The following is a 19,932-nucleotide window of genomic DNA, read 5'->3' as shown; positions in this document are numbered from 1 at the left end:
TATCCTTCTCAGTATGAAGGGACAGTAGTAGATATACCTGATAGGACTGTTAGGAAATACAAATACAGTAATCCATATAAAGTGGCAGTAAGCACTCAGCAAATATTAAGTACTATATTGTTGTTACTTTTGATTTCTCCCTGGGGCAGTTGTAATTTAAAGATAGTCTCGGCTTTTAAAGGGGAAGAAAGATTAATATTCCAGGTAGTGCCTAGCCTGCCACCCTTTCTCACAATCATTTATTTGTGATCCTGTTGGCAGCTCCCTGTGGAGAGAACATTCTTTGGGCTGCCTCCAGCTGTGCCTCAGCCTGTGGGATTAGAGCAAGCCATAGCATCCATGGCCTCTACTGTCTTTCCATGGTTATCATGCTGACTGAGAGTAACTGTTCCACCTACTTCCCTAGATGCAAGAGACACTTGGATTGCCAGCATTAGTAAACTGAATTCATATCTTCAAGGAATTTACAGCTTTATGAGGATATATACAAGATGTATTGAGTAAATTTAGGCAAATGTATTTACAAATTTACCATAGAAGAGGATTTCATTGCTGCTTTTTTTTAAATTTTATTTTTTAAGTAATCTCTACACTCCGCATGGGGCTCGAACTTACAACCCTGAGATCAAGAGTTGCACACTCCACAGGCTGAGCCAGCCAGGTGCCCCTTTATTGCTACTTTAAATTCTTTGTTGAATAAAGAAGAGCATAAAATAAATGAACAAATAGTACCTATGAGGTAGACTGGATGGAATTAGGTAGGGCAGGTGTTTGGAGAAGATGATTTCTTCTGTAGTTAAAAAAAGGAAGGCCTAATACAGAGGGTGGATAAAGGAGGCATATACTATAGAAGGTGGGAGCAAGGATGGAAGGATGGATGAGAACAAGGCAGCAGCAGTAGGTAAAGGACGGAATGGGCTGAGACATTTCTGTTTCCCCAGCAAATATTCATTAGGTACCTACTGTGTGCCGGGCCCTGTGCTTGCTACTGGAGAAGGAGATGTGCTCCCTGCCCGCCCCCCCCCCCATAGAGTTAGCCTACCTTCTAGTGGGGGAGGGAGACGTTGATTTTAAAAGATACGTTTTTTTATTTTTACTATTTTATTTTTTAAATATTTATTTTGAGAGAGCATGCACAAGTTGGGGAGGGGCAAAGAGAGAGAATCCCAAGTAGGCTCACACTGTCAGTACAGAGCCCGACGCAGGGCTTGATCCCACAAACTGTGAGATCATGACCTGAGCCAAAATCAAGAGTCAGATGCTTAACTGACTGAGCCATCCAGACACCCCAAAGATAGTTTTCAAAAACTAGCTGAGAGAAATGGGCAACCAGGCAAGACACAGTTTTCCAATGGGGTGGAGGGCCTTTAATGCATGGGCTCTGTGCATTTATTGGCAAGAGTATTAGCACTGCCAAAAAAAAAGTTAAAAAGATACAGAATTAGGTTAAAAGTACAATGGCAGCCTATATGAGGGTTAAAGATTTATGTGCAGTGATCGTGGATAGTATTTTTAAATTGAAATCATTTTCTTTTCAAGTCATTGATTGGCTGGAGGAATGTTACACGGCTGCTGGTGTTTTCCACGGATGCTGGGTTTCACTTTGCTGGAGATGGGAAACTTGGTGGCATTGTATTACCAAATGATGGACAGTGTCACCTGGAAAATGATGTGTACACAATGAGCCATTATTATGTAAGTGCTGAATTCCTTATACATTGAATGAACTCATGTGGAATTTTAGTGTTTAATACTAAGAGTATTGTGGGTGATTAAGCTTGTAGGTTTTACTAGGTTTGGGGGTTTGTTATTTTGGTAAGTGTGGGCTCTAACCTAATGTGCAAGGAAGCTAGTGTTGCTGTTCTGAAGATGTGGCTTTGTGCTTGCTTCCTGCTGCTGAGCCAAAGGCCTCCACCTGTGAAAGGAGCTGCTTGAACACTATTTTTTTTTTTCCATGCCTCAACCTGTCGCTGTGGCTTTTCTCACTTGCTCATATCATTTGGTAGCAAAGTTGATATTATTCCTAAGCAAATAATTTGTATAATCATATACTTCGCATCTTATTTCTATAAGATTTTTGAAAGTAGGCACTCTATTTTTACTGAAAACAAAGATTGTCAAGTTATTCAAGTTCTAGAAGAAATCTAAACCCTGGCGAAATTTGGTCTTTTTCTTAAGTGATTTATGATACAGCCTTTAATTATTGACAATTCTTCAATTTAATTGTTCTAACATTTAATACACATAGGCCTTGCTTTTTAAAATCTTTTTATTGAAGTTTTTATACATACATAAAGATAGAAAATTACAAACCCATGTGCGCACATCTCCCATGTCTGCAGTTGTTTGTGTTATTTCAAGCAGTCTTGTGTAAGTAATCCAGTTATATATGCAGATCATTATTACTTTCAAAAGTATTGGAAAACTGGAATACATTGGATGTAATTACTTACAAATTTTATTAATTTCTTAGGATTATCCTTCTATTGCTCACCTTGTCCAGAAACTAAGTGAAAATAACATTCAGACAATTTTTGCAGTTACTGAAGAATTTCAGCCCGTTTACAAGGTAACTATCTATCTGTATATATATATATGCATATATGGGTTAAAAAGAACCAGTTTCTAGACCCTTTAAGTTTAGTCATTAGAGGCAAAATCATATGTCTGAGTTGAAATGTGGGAAAGTGTCACTAGCCACACTGCCTGAATTTTACATAAGTGGTTTATATTAAGTTTTAATCACATATAATATGAGTTGTTTTTTCTGGTCTGACCCCTTATGTTATTTAGGAAATGGATAGGGAACTCATTAAAAATAAATACTGTTTACTCAGTAGATGCTGATTGGTTGAATGAATAGTATTTGTATCTCATGTGTTTTATCTTTTAATTTCAGGAACTGAAAAATTTGATCCCTAAGTCAGCAGTAGGAACTTTATCTGCAAATTCCAGCAATGTAATTCAGTTGATTATTGATGCATACAATGTAAGTACATATTAAATAAGCTCTGTTTTAGACAATACCCTGTTGAGAATACTTTGCTCAAAGAAGGTAAAACTCTCTTCATATGCAACTTAGCAAGCCCAGAGGACAACACAAAACTAACATTCTGTGTATCTGGAGGAAAATATCTTATATTCTCTTGCTAAAGCATAATTATTTACATAGCCTCAACAAAGCAAAAATATGATGAAGACATGTGGGGAAGATTCTAAATATTCAATGTCATTAAATAGGTTTCCTTGTCGGAAAACAAGTGGAACATAACTTACATTTAGATTTACAGGATTACTTCAGTCTTCTCTTCCCCTTTCTCAATCCTTTGTAGATTGGTTGTGATGAATTATTCTGGAAAAGTTTTTTGCCAGTTCTTCTCTTGCCATGTATTCAGAGATGCAGTTTTCTGTTCTCAAGGGATACACAGACACTCACATATATATGTACCATAAAATATCTACGTATATAAATATATATATGTGTGTGTGTGTATATATATATGCTTTAACTGTTTTAAAAAGATTTATAAGATTTTTTTCCCCACACATGAAAGGAAGTTGAATTGTCTACAGCTAATTCTGATGCTTAAGCATTGATGAATAATCATTTTAAGTAGTCAGGAGACATTTCTAACATTATGGTAATCAGTGTGTGTCCACCCTCAACCTTTTGACAGGTTGAATTTAAGATACTTTTTACCTCATGTTAAGGTTTCCTAAAATGTTTTGGAAAGACCCTACGCAAAGAGACAGGTTTTTGTATTACAGAGATTTTCAAGATTCCTTTTGGTTCATGTCTTCCCCATAGTTCTCCACCCAACAGAATATTTTAATATTTTCCTTAGTCACATGCATGTAGGCATGTGAACAAGAGACAGCTTACCACTGAGTCTTCTCTTTGTCCTGAGCATTCTGATATTCTAAAAAAAAAAAACACCAAAAACATTGGCTTGAATTCTTCGTACTTGGGGTTTTGAGTTTGGTGATTTTTGTTTTTGTTTTTGTTTTTTGTTTGTTTTTTTTGGCCTGGTCTATAATGGCTCTTAAGCATATGTGTTCCCAGACTGTGTATAGTCAGTTGTTTACCTTAGTCCCTAGTTGGCTGGAAGTGGTAGGGCCAGAGAAGAGCCATATTGCCAAATGGGGACAGAAAATGTTTGTTCTGAGGTCTTAGGACTTTTCATAATTTATATTAGGCCTTTTCTGCACTGTATGATCATCAATAATTAAAGCACAAATAATCTTATTATATTTTTTTAGTTTATTTATTTATTTTGAGAGAGAGAGAGAGAGAGAGTGTGCAAGCAGGGAAGGAGGAGAGAGAGAGAATCCCAAGCAGGCTCCACATTGTCAGTGCAAAGCCTGATGCAGGGCTTGAACTCATGAACCGTGAGATCATGACCCAAGCCGAAATCAGGGGTTGGATGCCTAACCGACTGAGCTACCTGGATGCCCCAGTACTCTTACTTTTTAATCATGTACATTATTTTGAAAAATTTTAATTAGAGCCTGTTTCTTTGGAGTCTGTGTTTTCTAGTCACTCAGAATTTGGCTCCAAGTCTTTTATTTAAATGATACTATTTTCTTAATAGTTCATTTTGCCCATTGGTTTTACGCAGTCATTGTACTTTATAGTAGCATTTTGTTTGCCTTTCCTGTGTGTGATTAGTCTTTCTTTTAGTCCCTTTCCTCAGAAGTCATTTTGGAAAACAGCAAATTGCCAGAAGGAGTAACAATAAATTACAAATCTTACTGCAAGAATGGGGTGAATGGAACAGGGGAAAATGGAAGAAAATGTTCCAATATTTCCATTGGAGATGAGGTATGTTGTATAAGCATTTTCTGAAGGAAAGAAAAAATTGCTTGTTTATAATCTAGTTATAGATTTGAGAAACGGTTTATAATTTGAGAAACAGTAAAAGAAATTAGTAGCTTTTTTGAAATACTTTTTAGCAGATTCAGATTGCTTAGTTACTTGTTAATTTAATTGTTTTTTTTTTTCCTTCAAGGTTCAATTTGAAATTAGCATAACTTCAAATAAATGTCCAAATAAGAATTCTGAAATCATTAAAATTAAGCCTCTGGGCTTTACTGAAGAAGTAGAAATTATTCTTCAGTTCATCTGTGAATGTGAGTGCCAAAATGAAGGCATCCCTAGCAGTCCAAAGTGTCATGAAGGAAATGGAACGTTCGAGTGTGGAGCTTGCAGGTGAGCTGAGGTTGTTGGAGAGTGACAGAGAAAGATCTAGGTTTAGAAAGTTATAGACAGGCTGCTTTGAGACCTCCAGGAAAAAAAATCTCTATTTGGAGGAAATAAATTCTTTGTTCCAACCACTGTTGCTCATCACGTTATCAGTTTGACAATCCTGTGTGTGATGTTTCTAGAAAGTTCTTTGCTGCCCCCCCCTTTTTTTCCTTAAGAAGACTGCTCTTTGAAATAAAAGGTTTTACAGCCATCTAAGACATATATTTAACAAATTGTTAAGGTAGCCTTTGGGTTTTTCCCTCATATAATAGCATAGCAGCCTGTATTTTCTAGAGCTAAATAAGCTCAGATAAAATATGTTTACAGAAAAATGTTTTAGGAAAATATATCAAACTTAACAATGGTGGTTTTATCTAGGAAATGGAACTAGGAAGCAGTAAAGGGTGTTCACCTTGTGCATGTACCTCTGCATTGTTGGAATAATTTTTTTAAAAATGTATTTGCAAAGAACAATATTTTCTGAACATAGATCTATTACTAACAAAACTTTAATCAAATTATTTTAATTTCTTTTTAGACTATGATATTTACCTCTTATCTAAAAATTAAAATTGAGTATTCTCTGAATACAGCTTTCTCCTTAAAGGATAGGAGGAAGGAGAGAGTATTTTGATCTAAATGTCAGCCCCAAATGACTTGACTTTGAAGAGTTTTCAATTGTGAAAAATACTGTATTTCACCATCAGTTATTAGTTGTCTAAGTAATAATTAAAATGTTATATTTTAATTTTTTATGTTGCACATATCCTGATTGAGTCATGTAAATTTGTTTTATTTTTAAATGATATTTTTAAATGGTATGTTCAATATGTTTTTCTTCACCTTCCATGATCTTTTTGGGGTGTGTTTCTGGTACTTTTTAAAAAATATTTATTTAAGTAATCTCTACACCCAATATGGGACTTGAACTTGACCCCGAGATCCAGAATTGGCATGTTCTTTGGACTGAGCCAGCCTGGCACCCCTTATTGTACTTTTTTAGATTAACAATTGGACCATTGCTTTAAATTTAGAGTTACTTCACCTATACTACCAAATGTAATAGCATATCATTTGAATACAACTGTTACACTCGTTTAAAGTAAGTTGATCCTGTGTTTCCAAATGTTTTGTTTACCTTTTCAATGCTAGATTATATTTTCATCTTGATCAAAATGGTTATTTTTCTGAAGACAGGTTTTTTCCCATGCCTTTGCATATATTCCATATGAACTTGACTGGTGCACCCATGTTGTATGCGCATATAGGTACACTTTTGTACACGTCTGTGACGTGTGGCATGAACACTCCCATGTAATAGAATTGTAGTTTGAAGATACCGTTCATAGTCTTATTTCCTCTCCCATTCTTTCTCACAGTATGACTTGTTATTTTATGTGATTGAAATTTTGGATTCTTTCTTTAGGTGCAACGAGGGACGTGTTGGTAGACATTGTGAATGTAGCACAGATGAAGTTAACAGTGAAGATATGGATGCTTACTGCAGGAAAGAAAACAGTTCAGAAATCTGTAGTAACAATGGAGAGTGTGTCTGTGGACAGTGTGTTTGTAGGAAGAGGGATAATACAAATGAAATTTATTCCGGCAAATTCTGCGAATGTGATAATTTCAACTGTGATAGATCCAATGGCTTAATTTGTGGAGGTGAGAAAGGGTCTAAGAATGGTCATAAAATGTGATCCTATCTAATGCAGTAAGAAACGTCTAAGAGTTTGCTTGATGAATAAGTAGAAAACGACAGCATTGAGGGGTCTGTCCATCCTTAGCTGCATTTTCTTCCACATTACTGCTGATTTTTACTATTAAGTCAGTGCTGCAATTTTATATTTTGACCATTGTTATGACAAACGATATTTTTAATCACAGGAAATGGCGTTTGCAAGTGTCGTGTATGTGAATGCAATCCCAACTACACCGGCAGCGCCTGTGACTGTTCTTTGGATACCACTTCATGCATGGCCACAAATGGACAGATCTGCAATGGCAGGGGCATCTGTGAGTGTGGCGCCTGTAAGTGTACAGATCCGAAGTTTCAAGGGCCAACTTGTGAGATGTGTCAGACCTGCCTTGGTGTCTGTGCTGAGCATAAGTAAGTATTTCCTAGTTGCTTGAAGTAGTTGATACTGTCTGTTGGCCTAACTAGGTTTTCTCTCTACAACCAGAACAGTACTGATAAGTTACAGTGTAAATATCTGACACTGTAGCCCACTCTAAATCTTAGAAATTCTTTCTCATTAGGGAGTGTTTGTCATATGATACTTAACGTGCGTCATATGAAAATAGTTGGTACCATTATTTTGGTCTGTATTTTCTGTATAATTGAATCCACATAGTAACCTTTGTTAAATTAGTGTTATAGCTGTTTAATTATTATTATTATTATTAATTATTATCTTTTCACTAAACTAAGCAAAATTGAAGGTTTTTGCCTTCAACACGTTTAAATTCTTTTGATTTTGTGTTTTATATTTATAATGTTTGATAGGGCTAGTTTTATTTTACTACTCTGTTTTCTTTTTCTTTTTGGATTTTAGTTTGAACTGTACTAAATCTATAATTTCACTTGGGAAACTGCATCTTTACATTTAGTTTTCCCATCTAGAAGTGTCATGCCTCTCCATTTATTCACACAAAATAATCTTTAAGCAAATTTTTAAATAAATTTTTAATATAATTTGTGTTTTAACAGAGAATGTGTTCAGTGCAGAGCCTTCAATAAAGGAGAAAAGAAAGACACATGCGCACAGGAATGTTCACATTTCAACATTACCAAGGTTGAAAATCGAGACAAATTACCACAGCCAGGCCAGGTGGATCCCCTGTCCCATTGTAAGGAGAAAGATGTTGATGATTGCTGGTTTTATTTCACGTATTCAGTGAATGGGAACAATGAGGCCATTGTTCATGTTGTAGAGACTCCAGGTAAAAATCTGATCATTTCAAAATTCTTTACATTTTCTTTTATGTCTTGTTTTTACTACTACTTAGGCCTCTTGGCAGTTTCCCGGACACCCAGAAACAGCCTCCAGCATTCAAGTTAGGGCATTTTTAGTCTCAAAGCTTAAAATAGTATTTAGTTGACTGTATAAGAAATAAGGAAAAGAGAAAACAAGTTTTGAGTTTTATGAGTGGAGAGTTTGAAAATTAAATGTGTGAATACACACAAAACACTTGGCATTCTGCCTGACAATTATTTAAACAGATACTCACTAAGAGTTATATCATTATTGATAATATTTAAGTTTGAGCTTGATTTAGGCTTGGACATTGGGAAAAATAACTTGTTAAAGGATATTATAAGGCATGAATTTGCTCAGCTTCTCAGAAGGTGAAACATTTTTTAATTTGGTTTTTCTAGGCGCCTTTTTATATATTCTTTGAAATTTTCTACATTTGTGTACAGATTTTTGTGGGAATGTAAGTTTTCATTTCTTTTGGATATATAGTAGGAATGGATTTAGGGGGCATCTGGTAAGCATGTATTTAACTTTAAAGAAATAGCCAAAATGTTTTTTTGAAGTCTCTATTGTTTCAGATAACATGTTTGGCAAATATTGTTTCCTGGTTTATGCTTCCTTGTCTTTTCCCCCTTTTTAAAATTATTATTTTTAGTGTTTAGTTTTGAGACAGAGCATGGGCATAGGAGGGGCAGAGAGAGAGGGAGACATAGAGTCTGAAGCAGGCTCTAGGCTCTGAGCTGTCAGCATAGAGCCCTACGTGGGGCTTGAACTCATGAACCCGCAAGATCATGACCTGAGCTGAGTTGGATGCTTAACCAACATCTTTTCACTTTTTTAAGTGTTTTTTAAAGTATACATCTTTTAAGTGTATTTAGGTATTTTGCAAGAGAGAATGCAAATGGGAAAGGGGCAGAGAGGGAGAGAGAGAGAGCAAGAGAGAGAGAGAGCACGCAGCCCAATGCGGGGCTCAAATTCATGAGAGCATGACCTGAGCTGAAATTAAGAGTTGGACGCTTAACTGACTGAGCCACCCAGGCGCTCCTTAACAGTGTTTTCTTAAAGAGTATCAAAGCTTTAATTTTGATGAACTAGAATTTGCCAGGTTTTTCTTTTATGGATATTGCTTTTACTTTTATTATATCTAGAATTTCTTGCCTAACTCAGCTTCATAAAGCTCTTTCTCATGTATTCCAGAGGTTTTTTAGTTTCTGGTTTTCCACTTAGGTTCATAGCCCATTTTGAGTTATTCTTAGAATGTGGAATAAGGTTCAGTTTTTTGCATATGGATGTCCTGGAGTTCTAGCACCATTTGTGGAAAAGACTGACCTTTCTCTACCTTTGCTGAAGATCAGGTGATCTTATGTTATTTCTAATTCCAATACTTTCTAAAATTATTTCTTTTTATTCTGTTCCATTACTCTGTGCATCTGTCCTTTATAGCCAGTATACCACAGTCTCAATTACTGTCACTTTACAGCTAGTCTTGAAATCTGATAATGTAAAATGTCCAACTTTGATCTTTTCCAAAGTGTTTTTGAAACACTTGCCTAGTTCTCTGCCTTCCTTATACATTTTGAATTAACTTGCTGATATCTACAAAAATCTTGCCAGCATTTTGATTGGTAATGCATTGAGTTTAAATAGATCAAATTGGAGGAAAATTGACATCTTAATAATATTGAGCCTTCCAACCCATGAACATGGAATACCTCTCCATTTTTTCAGGTTTTCACTGGTTTCTTTCATCAGTGTTTAGTAATTTTTAGCGTGTGAATCTTGCACATATTTTGTTAGATTTATGCATAAGTATTTAATGATTTTTGATGCTATTGTAGAAGGTACTATTTTCTAAACTTCAGTTTCCAATATGTAGAAATAAACTTCTGTATAATATATAGAAATACATATGATTTTTGTTTATTGGTTATATATCCTATCTTGTTAGTTCTAGTCTCTTTTTTATACTTTTGGATAGTATGCATTTACTTATCTTGGGTTTTTATTCCTGTATGTTTTGCTAAGAGACTAACCAGGACTTTGTAGTTTGGGCCCTACTTTGCTTATATCAATCCCTTGTGTGCTCATTCTTTCCTTTCAACTTTAACTTTACAGAGTGCCCCACTGGTCCAGACATCATTCCAATTGTAGCTGGTGTGGTTGCTGGAATTGTTCTTATTGGCCTTGCATTACTGCTTATTTGGAAGCTTTTAATGATAATTCATGACAGAAGGGAATTTGCCAAATTTGAAAAGGAAAAGATGAATGCCAAATGGGACACGGTAAGTTGAAAAACATGTAAAAAGCAAGATGGTTCACAGAGTAAATGTAACACTTCTAAGACTCATCTGTTAACTCTAAAGTTTATTAAAGTCCTCTTTAAATATTTCCCCAAAAGTTCACTATCCAGAGAACATGCATTTAGCAAAAAACAGAAGACATCTTAAATATGTCCCATTAAAATAAAACATTTTGAGAAAGTATCCGTTGGATACTGTGGTTGGTGTTTTTATTTCCTTAATTTTGATCTTGAATCTGCTCTTCTGCCTTTTCTTCTAATGTAAAATACAATTCTAAATATTGTCCGTATAGCAAGATACTCAGTGGAAAACATCTCTCTCTCTCTCTTTTTTTGTTTTTTTGTTTTTTTGTTTTATTCAACAAAGAACCTTAAGTCAAAAGGAGCCATACTCAAAAGGCTACATATTGTATGACACCATTTATATGACATTCTGGAAAAGGCAAAACTATAGGGGCAGAAATTGTGGTTTCCAGAGGCTGGAGTGGGGGGAGGAGAGCATTGAGGGATCTTCTTGGGATGATCTTGATTGTGGGCATGTTTATACAACTCTCTACTTAAAAAGGGTATTTTTAATTCTCTGCAAATTATAACTCAATAAAATTTGCTTTGTAAAAATTTTTAAAAGCTGAAAGTGAGATGTAATAGCATTTAATGTGCTTTGAAATACAAAGTCCAAGGGTAGACTAGCCAAATGTTGGCCTTCATGTATTATCTTTTGATGCAACAAGGCAGTCTTCGCTATTTTTAAATTGTAAATGAATTTAGTCGTTTGCATTTTAGTACAGTTGGCTTGGGTTTTTTTTTCAAAAACATGATATTCAGAAGTGCAAAAATAGTAAAAATTCTCTTACAGTGTTTAAACACTATACATGTCAGTTTTTTCCTGAAGAAATCATTAGAAACTATTTCTTTTACTTTAGCAAGAAAATCCGATTTACAAGAGTCCTATTAATAATTTCAAGAATCCAAACTATGGACGTAAAGCTGGTCTCTAAGTTGCCGTTCGTATTTTCTTTCATTTTCTGTGTTTGCATGTGAACTTTTATCCCTTTTACCTGCACTGTGTGTCCTTTATCACAACTGCTGTTTTTTTTAAGTCTGGCTTTATTTATATGGCCATACCATGGCTTTTGTGTGTGTATGCGTGTGTTAATTTAGAGTGTTTAGAAGGGCTTTAAAACAGGCTTTATGGTAAAGAAGCAGCAGCTGGTTTGTAGTAAAAAAGAGGATGTGCTTTGTGGTCAGACAGACCTAGGGTCAGATCCCAGCTCTTCAACAGCACTGACTCACTTCCCTGTTTAGACCTTTTAGTTGTTCATATTTTTAATTATTTTTTTAACATTTGCTCATTTTTGAGAGACAGAGAGAGAGCTCAAGCAGGGGAGGGACAGAGAGAGAGAGGGAGACACAGAATTTTGAAGCAGACTCCAGGCTCTGAGCTGTCAGCACAGAGCCTGACGTGGAGGTCAAACTCACAAACCACAAGATCATGACCTGAGCCGAAGTCGGAAACTTAACTGACTGAGCCAGCCAGGCGCCCCTAGTTTTTCATATCTTTAATAGGGTGTTATTAATAATATCTGTGGTATGGGTCTGGGTGTTTTGGCTGATGAACTACAGTATATGATATCAGCCTGTCAGTTTTAATTTTCACTACAGTACTGTGTTTTAAATGGTATTATCTTTATATACAAATTACTGTATGCAGATTTTAGGGTGAAATAGGGAAAAGTGAAATCTAAATTGCAAAATAGAAAAATAAATGTAACCTGGTGAAACATTTATTATTATACAATTCCAGTATCATTGTTACTGCTTCTAGAACTATTTTGAGATTCTTTAGTTCTTGATTTAAGTTGAAATTCCATTAAAAACAGAAGACTTAGGTGCCTGGGTAGCTCATTTAGTTAAGCGTCCAATTCTTGATTTCACCTCGGGTCATGATCTCATGGTTGGTGTGTTTGAGCCCCACAGTGGGCTTCCCAATTAACAGTGCAGGGTCCCTCCCCCACTTGTGCTCTCTTTCTCTCTCTCAAATAAATAAAAATTTAGAATATCTTTTCTAAAAATAAAAAAACCTAGAATATCTTTTACATTTATTTTTTTTCTGGTTATTGAATGATTCTGATATTCAAATCTAACATTGAACTTTTAAAAAAAGATAACAGACTTTAAAGAGAAAGTCCTATTTACAGTTTTCAATAAAAACTTCGTTGAAAATTTCAGAGCTGTAATGAGGCTTGCCGATCACTCTTCACTAAGCTAGGATAAGCTATTTGTTGAATGTTTATTTTACCTGAATGACAAATTTATTGTCTTTTACTAGTGGACGGGATTCTACCTTATATCTGAATTTTCATGAAATGCTTTTAGCATATTTTAATATAATCATGTAAGTCCCTAAAGCTGATTGAAAAGGTTAAGATAAGAACACATTTTCCTGGCTGGTGATCTAGAATTCCTCTTTCCTTTCCCCACAACTTTTATTTTTATTTCACATATTAGAAAACTGAGGCACAGAAGGAGTAGGTAACTTGACTAGGGAGTGGAAGAGCTCAGATGTAGACTCAGGCAGTTTCGACTCCAGAGTCTGTTTTCTTACCCACTGCAGTATGCTGGAAGCAATCACATGTCTTCAGGGGACTGTTAGTGGTTAAGAAGAGGTAGCTCATTCTCTATAGAGAATTAAGGCTTTTTGACATTTGTAGTAACTTAGAGTAGTATTACCGCATTGGACAAACATTGTAACAGAGTTACCACTTCATGACCTAGAAACCAACACTACTGTTTTTCTCATTTAGTGGGAGTGTACTTAAAATATAGGAATGTTTAATATTTTTAAGAGGTGGGAAGGCCCAATAATAGAAACCGTTACTTGTCAGATTTTCCTTTTATTTCTGAGCAGGTTAAGACTTTGGCAATGGCAAAATTAAATTTGATGGCAGAAGATTACAGTTACACTCATATATGGGCAGACTGTTATGGTTTTGAATTAGTCTGAGACTTGATGCATCTTTCATTTTCTCACCTCACCTAATCCTTACCAGAGTAGTTTATTTATTTATTTAATTTTTTAATTTACATCCAAGTTAATTAGCGTATAGTACAATAATAACTTCAGGAGTAGATTCCAGTGATTCATCCCCTATAACACCAAGTGCTCATACCATCAAGCATCTTCCTTACTGCCCCTTACCCATTTAGCATATCCTCCCACCCACAGCCCCTCCAGCAACCCTCAATTTGTTCTCTGTATTTAAGAGTCTCTTATGTTTTGTCCCCCTCCTTGTTTTTATATTATTTTTGCCTCCCTTCCCTTATGTTCATCTGTTTTGTATCTTAAATTCCACATATGAGTGAAGTCATATGATATTTGTCTTTCTCTGACTAATTTCACTTAGCATAATACCTTCTAGTTCCATCCACGTAGTTGCACACAGCCACATTTTATTCTTTTTGATTGCCAAGTAATACTCCATTGTATATATATACCATATCTTCTTTATCCATTCTTCTGTTGATGGACATTACCACAGTATTTTTAGAAAGAAACTGACTTGCTAGGGCCTGCCTTCCTTCGTGCCTTCGTGCCTTCCTGCCTTCCTACCTTCCTTCCTTCCTTCCTTCCTTCCTTTCTTCCTTTCTTCCCTCCTTCCCTCCTCCTCCTCCTCCTCCTCCTCCTCCTCCTCTCCCTCTTCCTCCTCCTCCTTTCTTTTCCTTTCTTTCTTTCTTTCTTTCTTTCTTTCTTTCTTTCTCTTTCTTTTCTTTTCTCTTTTCTTTCTTTTCTTTTCTTTTCTTTTCTTTTCTTTTCTTTCTTTCTTTCTTTCATCAGAAACAAACATTGGCAGTTCCATACGGTTACTTCTCAAATGAGATGAATTTCTGTGTATTCTATTGAAAGGTGAAATTTATACCTTTATTATACATTTAATTGTACTTTGAAGGAAATTATCAATAATTAACAGTGAAACTTAATGTTTATATCATTAAATTAATTTCTAGTTGAAATGTTACTTCCTCAGCCAAAATAAAAGCCTTTTGGATAACTCGAGAAGCATGAGTTTGGTTAAAATTTTACTACTCATTAGTGAAATCCAGGCAAATTAATAGCTACAGGTTAGTCGGAGATGTTTTCTCACAAAAATTAAAGTAGAAATAAATAATAGACATTAATGAATGAGCATCAAGAAATGAAAAAACAAATTACGGCTCATAAAACACTTTTCTGACATGAGACCAGGGTTTGCCAGTCAGTAAGTTATGTCATTAACATATTTTGGGTAATGAGCAGGCACTGTAATTATTTTACTGCATAAGACTATCATGTAGGTACATTTAAAAAATCAAATTATCAACTTTATAATTTTAAGGTAGATTAAAAAATTGTCTAATTTCCCTGCTGTTATGCACACTTAAATGTGGATTTCTAATCTAACAGTTGTGTGTTGTATATCTAAAATGTTATATTATAGAGATGATTCTGTAGCCACCATTGTCCGTGATTCCAGAGTAAGCACAAAGATGATGTTTTACTGAATACAGAGGACTTCATTTCTGAATATAACCCTGTTCTCTTGATTTAAATATGCTTTGATTTTTTTTCCTAGAGATAGGGGTGGGGTTGCACTCTGTACAATGGAAACTAATCTGATTTATTTTAGTTTACCTCCATTTAAAATGATGCCTGGCACAGATAGTTTAACTTTACCTCTAACCTTGCATGTTAAAATTTTGCTTGGATGTAATAATGAATATAAATGTTTGTGTATATGAAATGGCAAACTTCTCCCAAGGTAAGTTTCTGCCTTACATACTTTGGAATCATCAATAATTTGGGTATTTTTTTCTTCTTTTGTTTTTTGTTTCGTTTTGTTTTGTTTTCTGGGGGTAGGGGTGTTGTGTGTATGTGTTTACTTCCCTTACAATTCTTAAGTATTAAATATATATCTAATGTATTGTCTTAAACTTAAATGGTAATTTGTTTTCTCAGTATATTTGAAAGAATGCAAGTTCTAGCCTCTTATGCTGACGAGGAAGATGGAAATAAAGAGTGTAACTTATTTGTGCTGTATAACTTGTTAAGAATGTAGTTGCTAGGATGCAGTTTCCTGTTTCTTATGAAATGTCTCCTGTAATGTCTATATATTTGCTTCAGTTGGACTAGAGATCAGAAATTGATATGGTTTTTTTTTTTTTTTCTCCTATATGTATGTCTCTGAGGGATCCTGAGTTCCTCCATGGTTCTGAAATGACTGGTTCTAAAATGACAGAGTTGTATACTATGGGATGGGGTTGGGGTAGGGCTAGGACATATTGTCATGTCTTAATTGGAATTCAGACTAACTGCTGAGCTGAAATCATAATAGTTTACTTGGTGTGTTTCAGGACCACTCTGCCCTTTTCATGCTCAGCTTTTTCTCAGTGATTTCCCATCTACAGCATAAAATTCAGTCTTTTTAGCATGGCATACAGGACCTTTTATGATTTGGCTCTTTCTTCTGTCTTATGTCCCCCTCCCTTGCTTACACCTCAAAACATACACTCACACATGCACCCTTAAAAACTTCAAAACTGTGTGTGTGTGTGTGTGTGTGTGTGTGTGTGTGTGTGTAAATGTTTATTTTTGAGAGAGAAAGACAGCGTGAGTGGAGGGTGGGTGGTGGTGGAGGCTGAGGGAGAGGGAGACACAGAATCCAAAGCAGGCTCCAGGCTCTGAGCTGTCAGCACAGAGTCCGACACAGGGCTTGAACCCACGATGAGTGAGATCATGACCTGAGCTGAAGTCAGACACTTAACTGACTGAGACACCCAGGTGCCCCTATATATATTTCTACATAAATATGCCATTATTTTCCCTAGAGCTTAACTTTGCACATGACCTTTGACTTTGCATGTGTTTCTACTCATCTTTTAATATTTTATCTATAGTCAATTTCTCTATGAAAATACCCCTGATCTTCTCAAAGTGCATTCCTTTTTTTATACTGTTCCCATACCGTGTACATAATTCTATTTTGTGCTCTATCAGAGTGCCTTAACTTATTTGCATGTCTGTCATCCACCAAACTGTACCCTCCTAGAGGGCAGAAATTGTGGCAATACAAGCCATATCCAAATATAACCTGCAGTGAAGTAAGTGTAAATAAAATTTTAAAGTAAAAATTACTATTTACATGTTTCCTATAAATATTTTTTAAAATCACCACAAATTTCTCTATAGTACAATATAAAACCAAACAGCATTTCAAAATCTTAATTTTTGTCTAAAAATGTAGTATTTTAAGTTTTAATTTAACATTTACTGATTTGTGCTCACTGTAAATTTCCTCTGATATAGATTATTTGGCTGTATTTCTTACTTGGCTTTCAAGCCTACTTTCAGTTCGTAAGGATAGGAGAAATAAAATGTTATAGTAGATATTTAAATGTATCACTAAGCATAAGATTTTTTTTAAGAAATGGGTAGTGTGCAATTGTATGTTATTTTCCTGCTTAAAACATCAATCTCAGGCTATTTTTGGATCTTGAAAGAATTCTTGGGTTTGTGGCTTGGAGTCATTTGCTGGGCTTGATTTCAGTACTCTTTACTAAAATTTAGTATTGCAATAAAAATGAAACACTTCATCAATATGATACTAAAAAATAACGGAGAATGGTAATTATCTTTGTTAACATTCTAAGTAAATTTGGCAACGCAGTGCCTTGTGGAGGCACAGTACCCTCAGTGACAGTATGACAACCTTATCCCACAACTCTCCATGTCAATAACTTCTGTGGTGGAAGAGCCTCTGGAGAACACTTCCCTCACAGAGTTGACAACCAGGGATTCCTAGTAATTATCAAGAACCTTCTTCACCACAGTAAAGGGTTAAGAATCAGACAGTTAATGACAAAAGAGTTACTACTTCTTTAAGGGTATTCAAAACTAGTTTAAAGGAGAGAAGCCATAACAGCACATTCTCTGCTGTGGAGGACATTCTGAAATCAGTCCCTGTGTAGGAAGGACTCAGAAATGAAATAATGCCAAATTTACAGGGTCATCTTTCGATTTGTAGAGAGCAAAGATTTCATGTTTCATTTTTGTGTAACTTTTTATTGTCCTTTTAAAAAGTGGAGTGTGATATGAACGACTTCTGAAAATGACCATAACTTTCAACATTGTCTTATAAAATAATATTGCATGATTTTAGTAGAGTGATAATTTTTCTTTTTTTTTTTTTTTAGGGTGAAAATCCTATTTATAAGAGTGCCGTGACAACTGTTGTCAATCCGAAATATGAGGGAAAATGAGCACTACCCATGCAAATTTCACAGCACTGAATGCAAAGTCGTAGTTTTCATAGTCACAGTAAGGTAGAGCTAGGGCAGTATCACCATGGTTTTTCTCATGTGCAGGTTTTGAAAATGTACAATATGTATAATTTAAATTTTTTTTTATTATTTTGAAAATAATGTAATAATGCCAGGGACTGACAAAAAACTTGAGACAGGATGGCTATCCTTGTCAGCTAAGGTCACATTGTGCCTTTTCGACCTTTTCTTCCTGGACTATTGAAATCAGGCTCTTACTGGATGAAATGATATTTCTAGAGCGATTGAAAGAGAGTAAAGTAATGAGTATGATGAGAGTTTCTATTAATCAAGTATTAAAATTGATTTTTAGCTTTACAGACATGTCAGGTTTTAGTTATACAGAATCCAAAGTAAATATCCTACTTAACTAGAATTGTTTTAAATTTGTTATTTTGCTATTTGCCTATTAGATGAGACTGATGACACGTGAGTATGTTGGGAATTCCTGATGTAAAATACTTTTGGAATATTTGATCTACAGAGGCCATTGGAAAAAGTCACAATTAGGAAGGGAAAACATAGCTTTAAAACCTGTGTGCCATTTTAAGAGTTACTTAATCTTGGTAACTCTTACGCCTTCTCTTTAGAAAATCAAGCCTTGGATAAAAGTATCGGGAAATTTTCTGCAGAAAAGTCCTTAATTTAGCATTATTTACATAAAGGCCTTACTTTACATAATTGCCGAATTGAGGACCTTTGGGTGAATTTATTCATTTTATTTTGTTTAAAGCCTGGTGCTTTTTTATCACCTCTTCTAATCATTTAATGTATTTGTTTGCAATTTGGGGTAAGCCTTTTTTTTTTTTTTAACCAGTACTTTTTTTTTGATGTTCCAGCTGTAAATTTGCCTTTTTAATGAACATGTGAAGTTGTCCTGTGACTTTCGCAACAGCTATCACTTACGCACGTCTTACTTTCAGCGCTGTAACAGACCACTGTATAGTTCCTTCTCACCATTTGCCCATGTTGTTTCATGCGATTCACGTTCTTGTGTTAAGTGCCTTTTAATTTTAACAGTTCACTTTTTACATGCTGTTTACTGAAGTTATTTATTAAATAAAAATGCCTAAAATATTTAAATTGGATGTTTTTGCTCTGTATTGATATATTTTATCAATTTCTGTGCGTGAAATTTTTATAGCTTAGGCTGACAATATTTCTGGTTAATAGATATTTCACTTAAGAAACTAAAATCTATTTCTTAAAAAAAAAGATGTGCCACGGGCATAAGGAAAGTGGTATGGTTAAATAGATTTGTCAGACTATCTTTGGGCTCTTTAGATAATATTGTATAGATCCTCATCCCTCCCTCCTCCATGCCACTCTGTCCCTACAGTGGCAGATAGCTTTTATCCCTACATCAAGCAGAATAACTCTGAATGTTTTAGAACTGGTGACTAGAAGCTTGAAATTACGTCATTTTATTTAAGATTTGACAGGATTGTTATCTTATTTTCTTTTTTTTTTTTTTTGTAAATTTTTTTAATGTTTATTTTTGAGAGAGAGAGAGCACAAGTAGGGGAGGGCGGAGAAAGAGAGGGAGACACAGAATGTGAAGCAGGCTCCAGGCTTTGCGTTGTCAGCACAGAGCCTGACGTGGGTCTCGAACTCATGAACTGCGAGATTGTGACCTGAGCTGAAGTCAAGACGCTTAACCGACTGAGCCACCCAGGTGCCCCGGAAATCTTATTTTCATTTGGCTTTGGTTTATTTGTCAGAGAAGTGTATATACCCATTAAAAAAATACTTGTGTAAAGCATATTAAAAGACATATATTCCTTCTTAGAGATACAACAAATGTCAGAAAGATTTGAGGGAGAGAATTGTGTTGAAACTTTTAAACTTTTTTACTTTTAAACTTTTAACTTTTAAACTTTTTTAAAAATAGTTATCCTTCTGTGCTTATTTCAGTTTAGAATCATACATTTTTACTAGATTGTAAGCTTCATGAGAGAAACTGTCTTGTTCGTTTTCTCTTTCCCACCACACATACTCCTCAGGTCATTTTCTTATGCTGTAGGCATAATCGATTGAATTACATATTTCTACTCCAG

The 19,932-nt window shown here is 35.0% G+C and overlaps 1 protein-coding gene across 4 annotated transcripts in view; it reads left to right on the top strand.

Annotated features, from left to right (window-relative positions):
• ITGB1 (integrin subunit beta 1) overlaps positions 1-18,958 on the top strand; it is a 47,069-nt gene extending 28,111 nt beyond the window's left edge. For 2 of the 4 annotated variants that reach the window (XM_043564851.1, XM_043564853.1), the window contains exons 7-17: positions 1,540-1,695; positions 2,474-2,569; positions 2,900-2,989; positions 4,682-4,822; positions 5,010-5,209; positions 6,672-6,910; positions 7,133-7,355; positions 7,956-8,188; positions 10,339-10,505; positions 11,446-11,526; positions 17,750-17,842. In XM_043564851.1, the coding sequence (XP_043420786.1) occupies positions 1,540-1,695; positions 2,474-2,569; positions 2,900-2,989; positions 4,682-4,822; positions 5,010-5,209; positions 6,672-6,910; positions 7,133-7,355; positions 7,956-8,188; positions 10,339-10,505; positions 11,446-11,520 (1,620 nt within the window). In that variant the 3' untranslated portion in view covers positions 11,521-11,526; positions 17,750-17,842. Of the gene's footprint in view, positions 1-1,539; positions 1,696-2,473; positions 2,570-2,899; positions 2,990-4,681; positions 4,823-5,009; positions 5,210-6,671; positions 6,911-7,132; positions 7,356-7,955; positions 8,189-10,338; positions 10,506-11,445; positions 11,527-17,749 lie in introns of all 4 variants that reach the window. The other 2 variants (XM_043564852.1, XM_043564855.1) reach the window with 1 other exon arrangement.
• Positions 18,959-19,932: the final 974 nt, after the last annotated feature.

Source organism: Prionailurus bengalensis, chromosome B4, assembly GCF_016509475.1.
Source record: "Prionailurus bengalensis isolate Pbe53 chromosome B4, Fcat_Pben_1.1_paternal_pri, whole genome shotgun sequence".
NCBI classification, from domain to species: Eukaryota; Metazoa; Chordata; class Mammalia; order Carnivora; family Felidae; genus Prionailurus; species Prionailurus bengalensis.
This window is presented reverse-complemented; position numbering and strand designations above follow the sequence as displayed.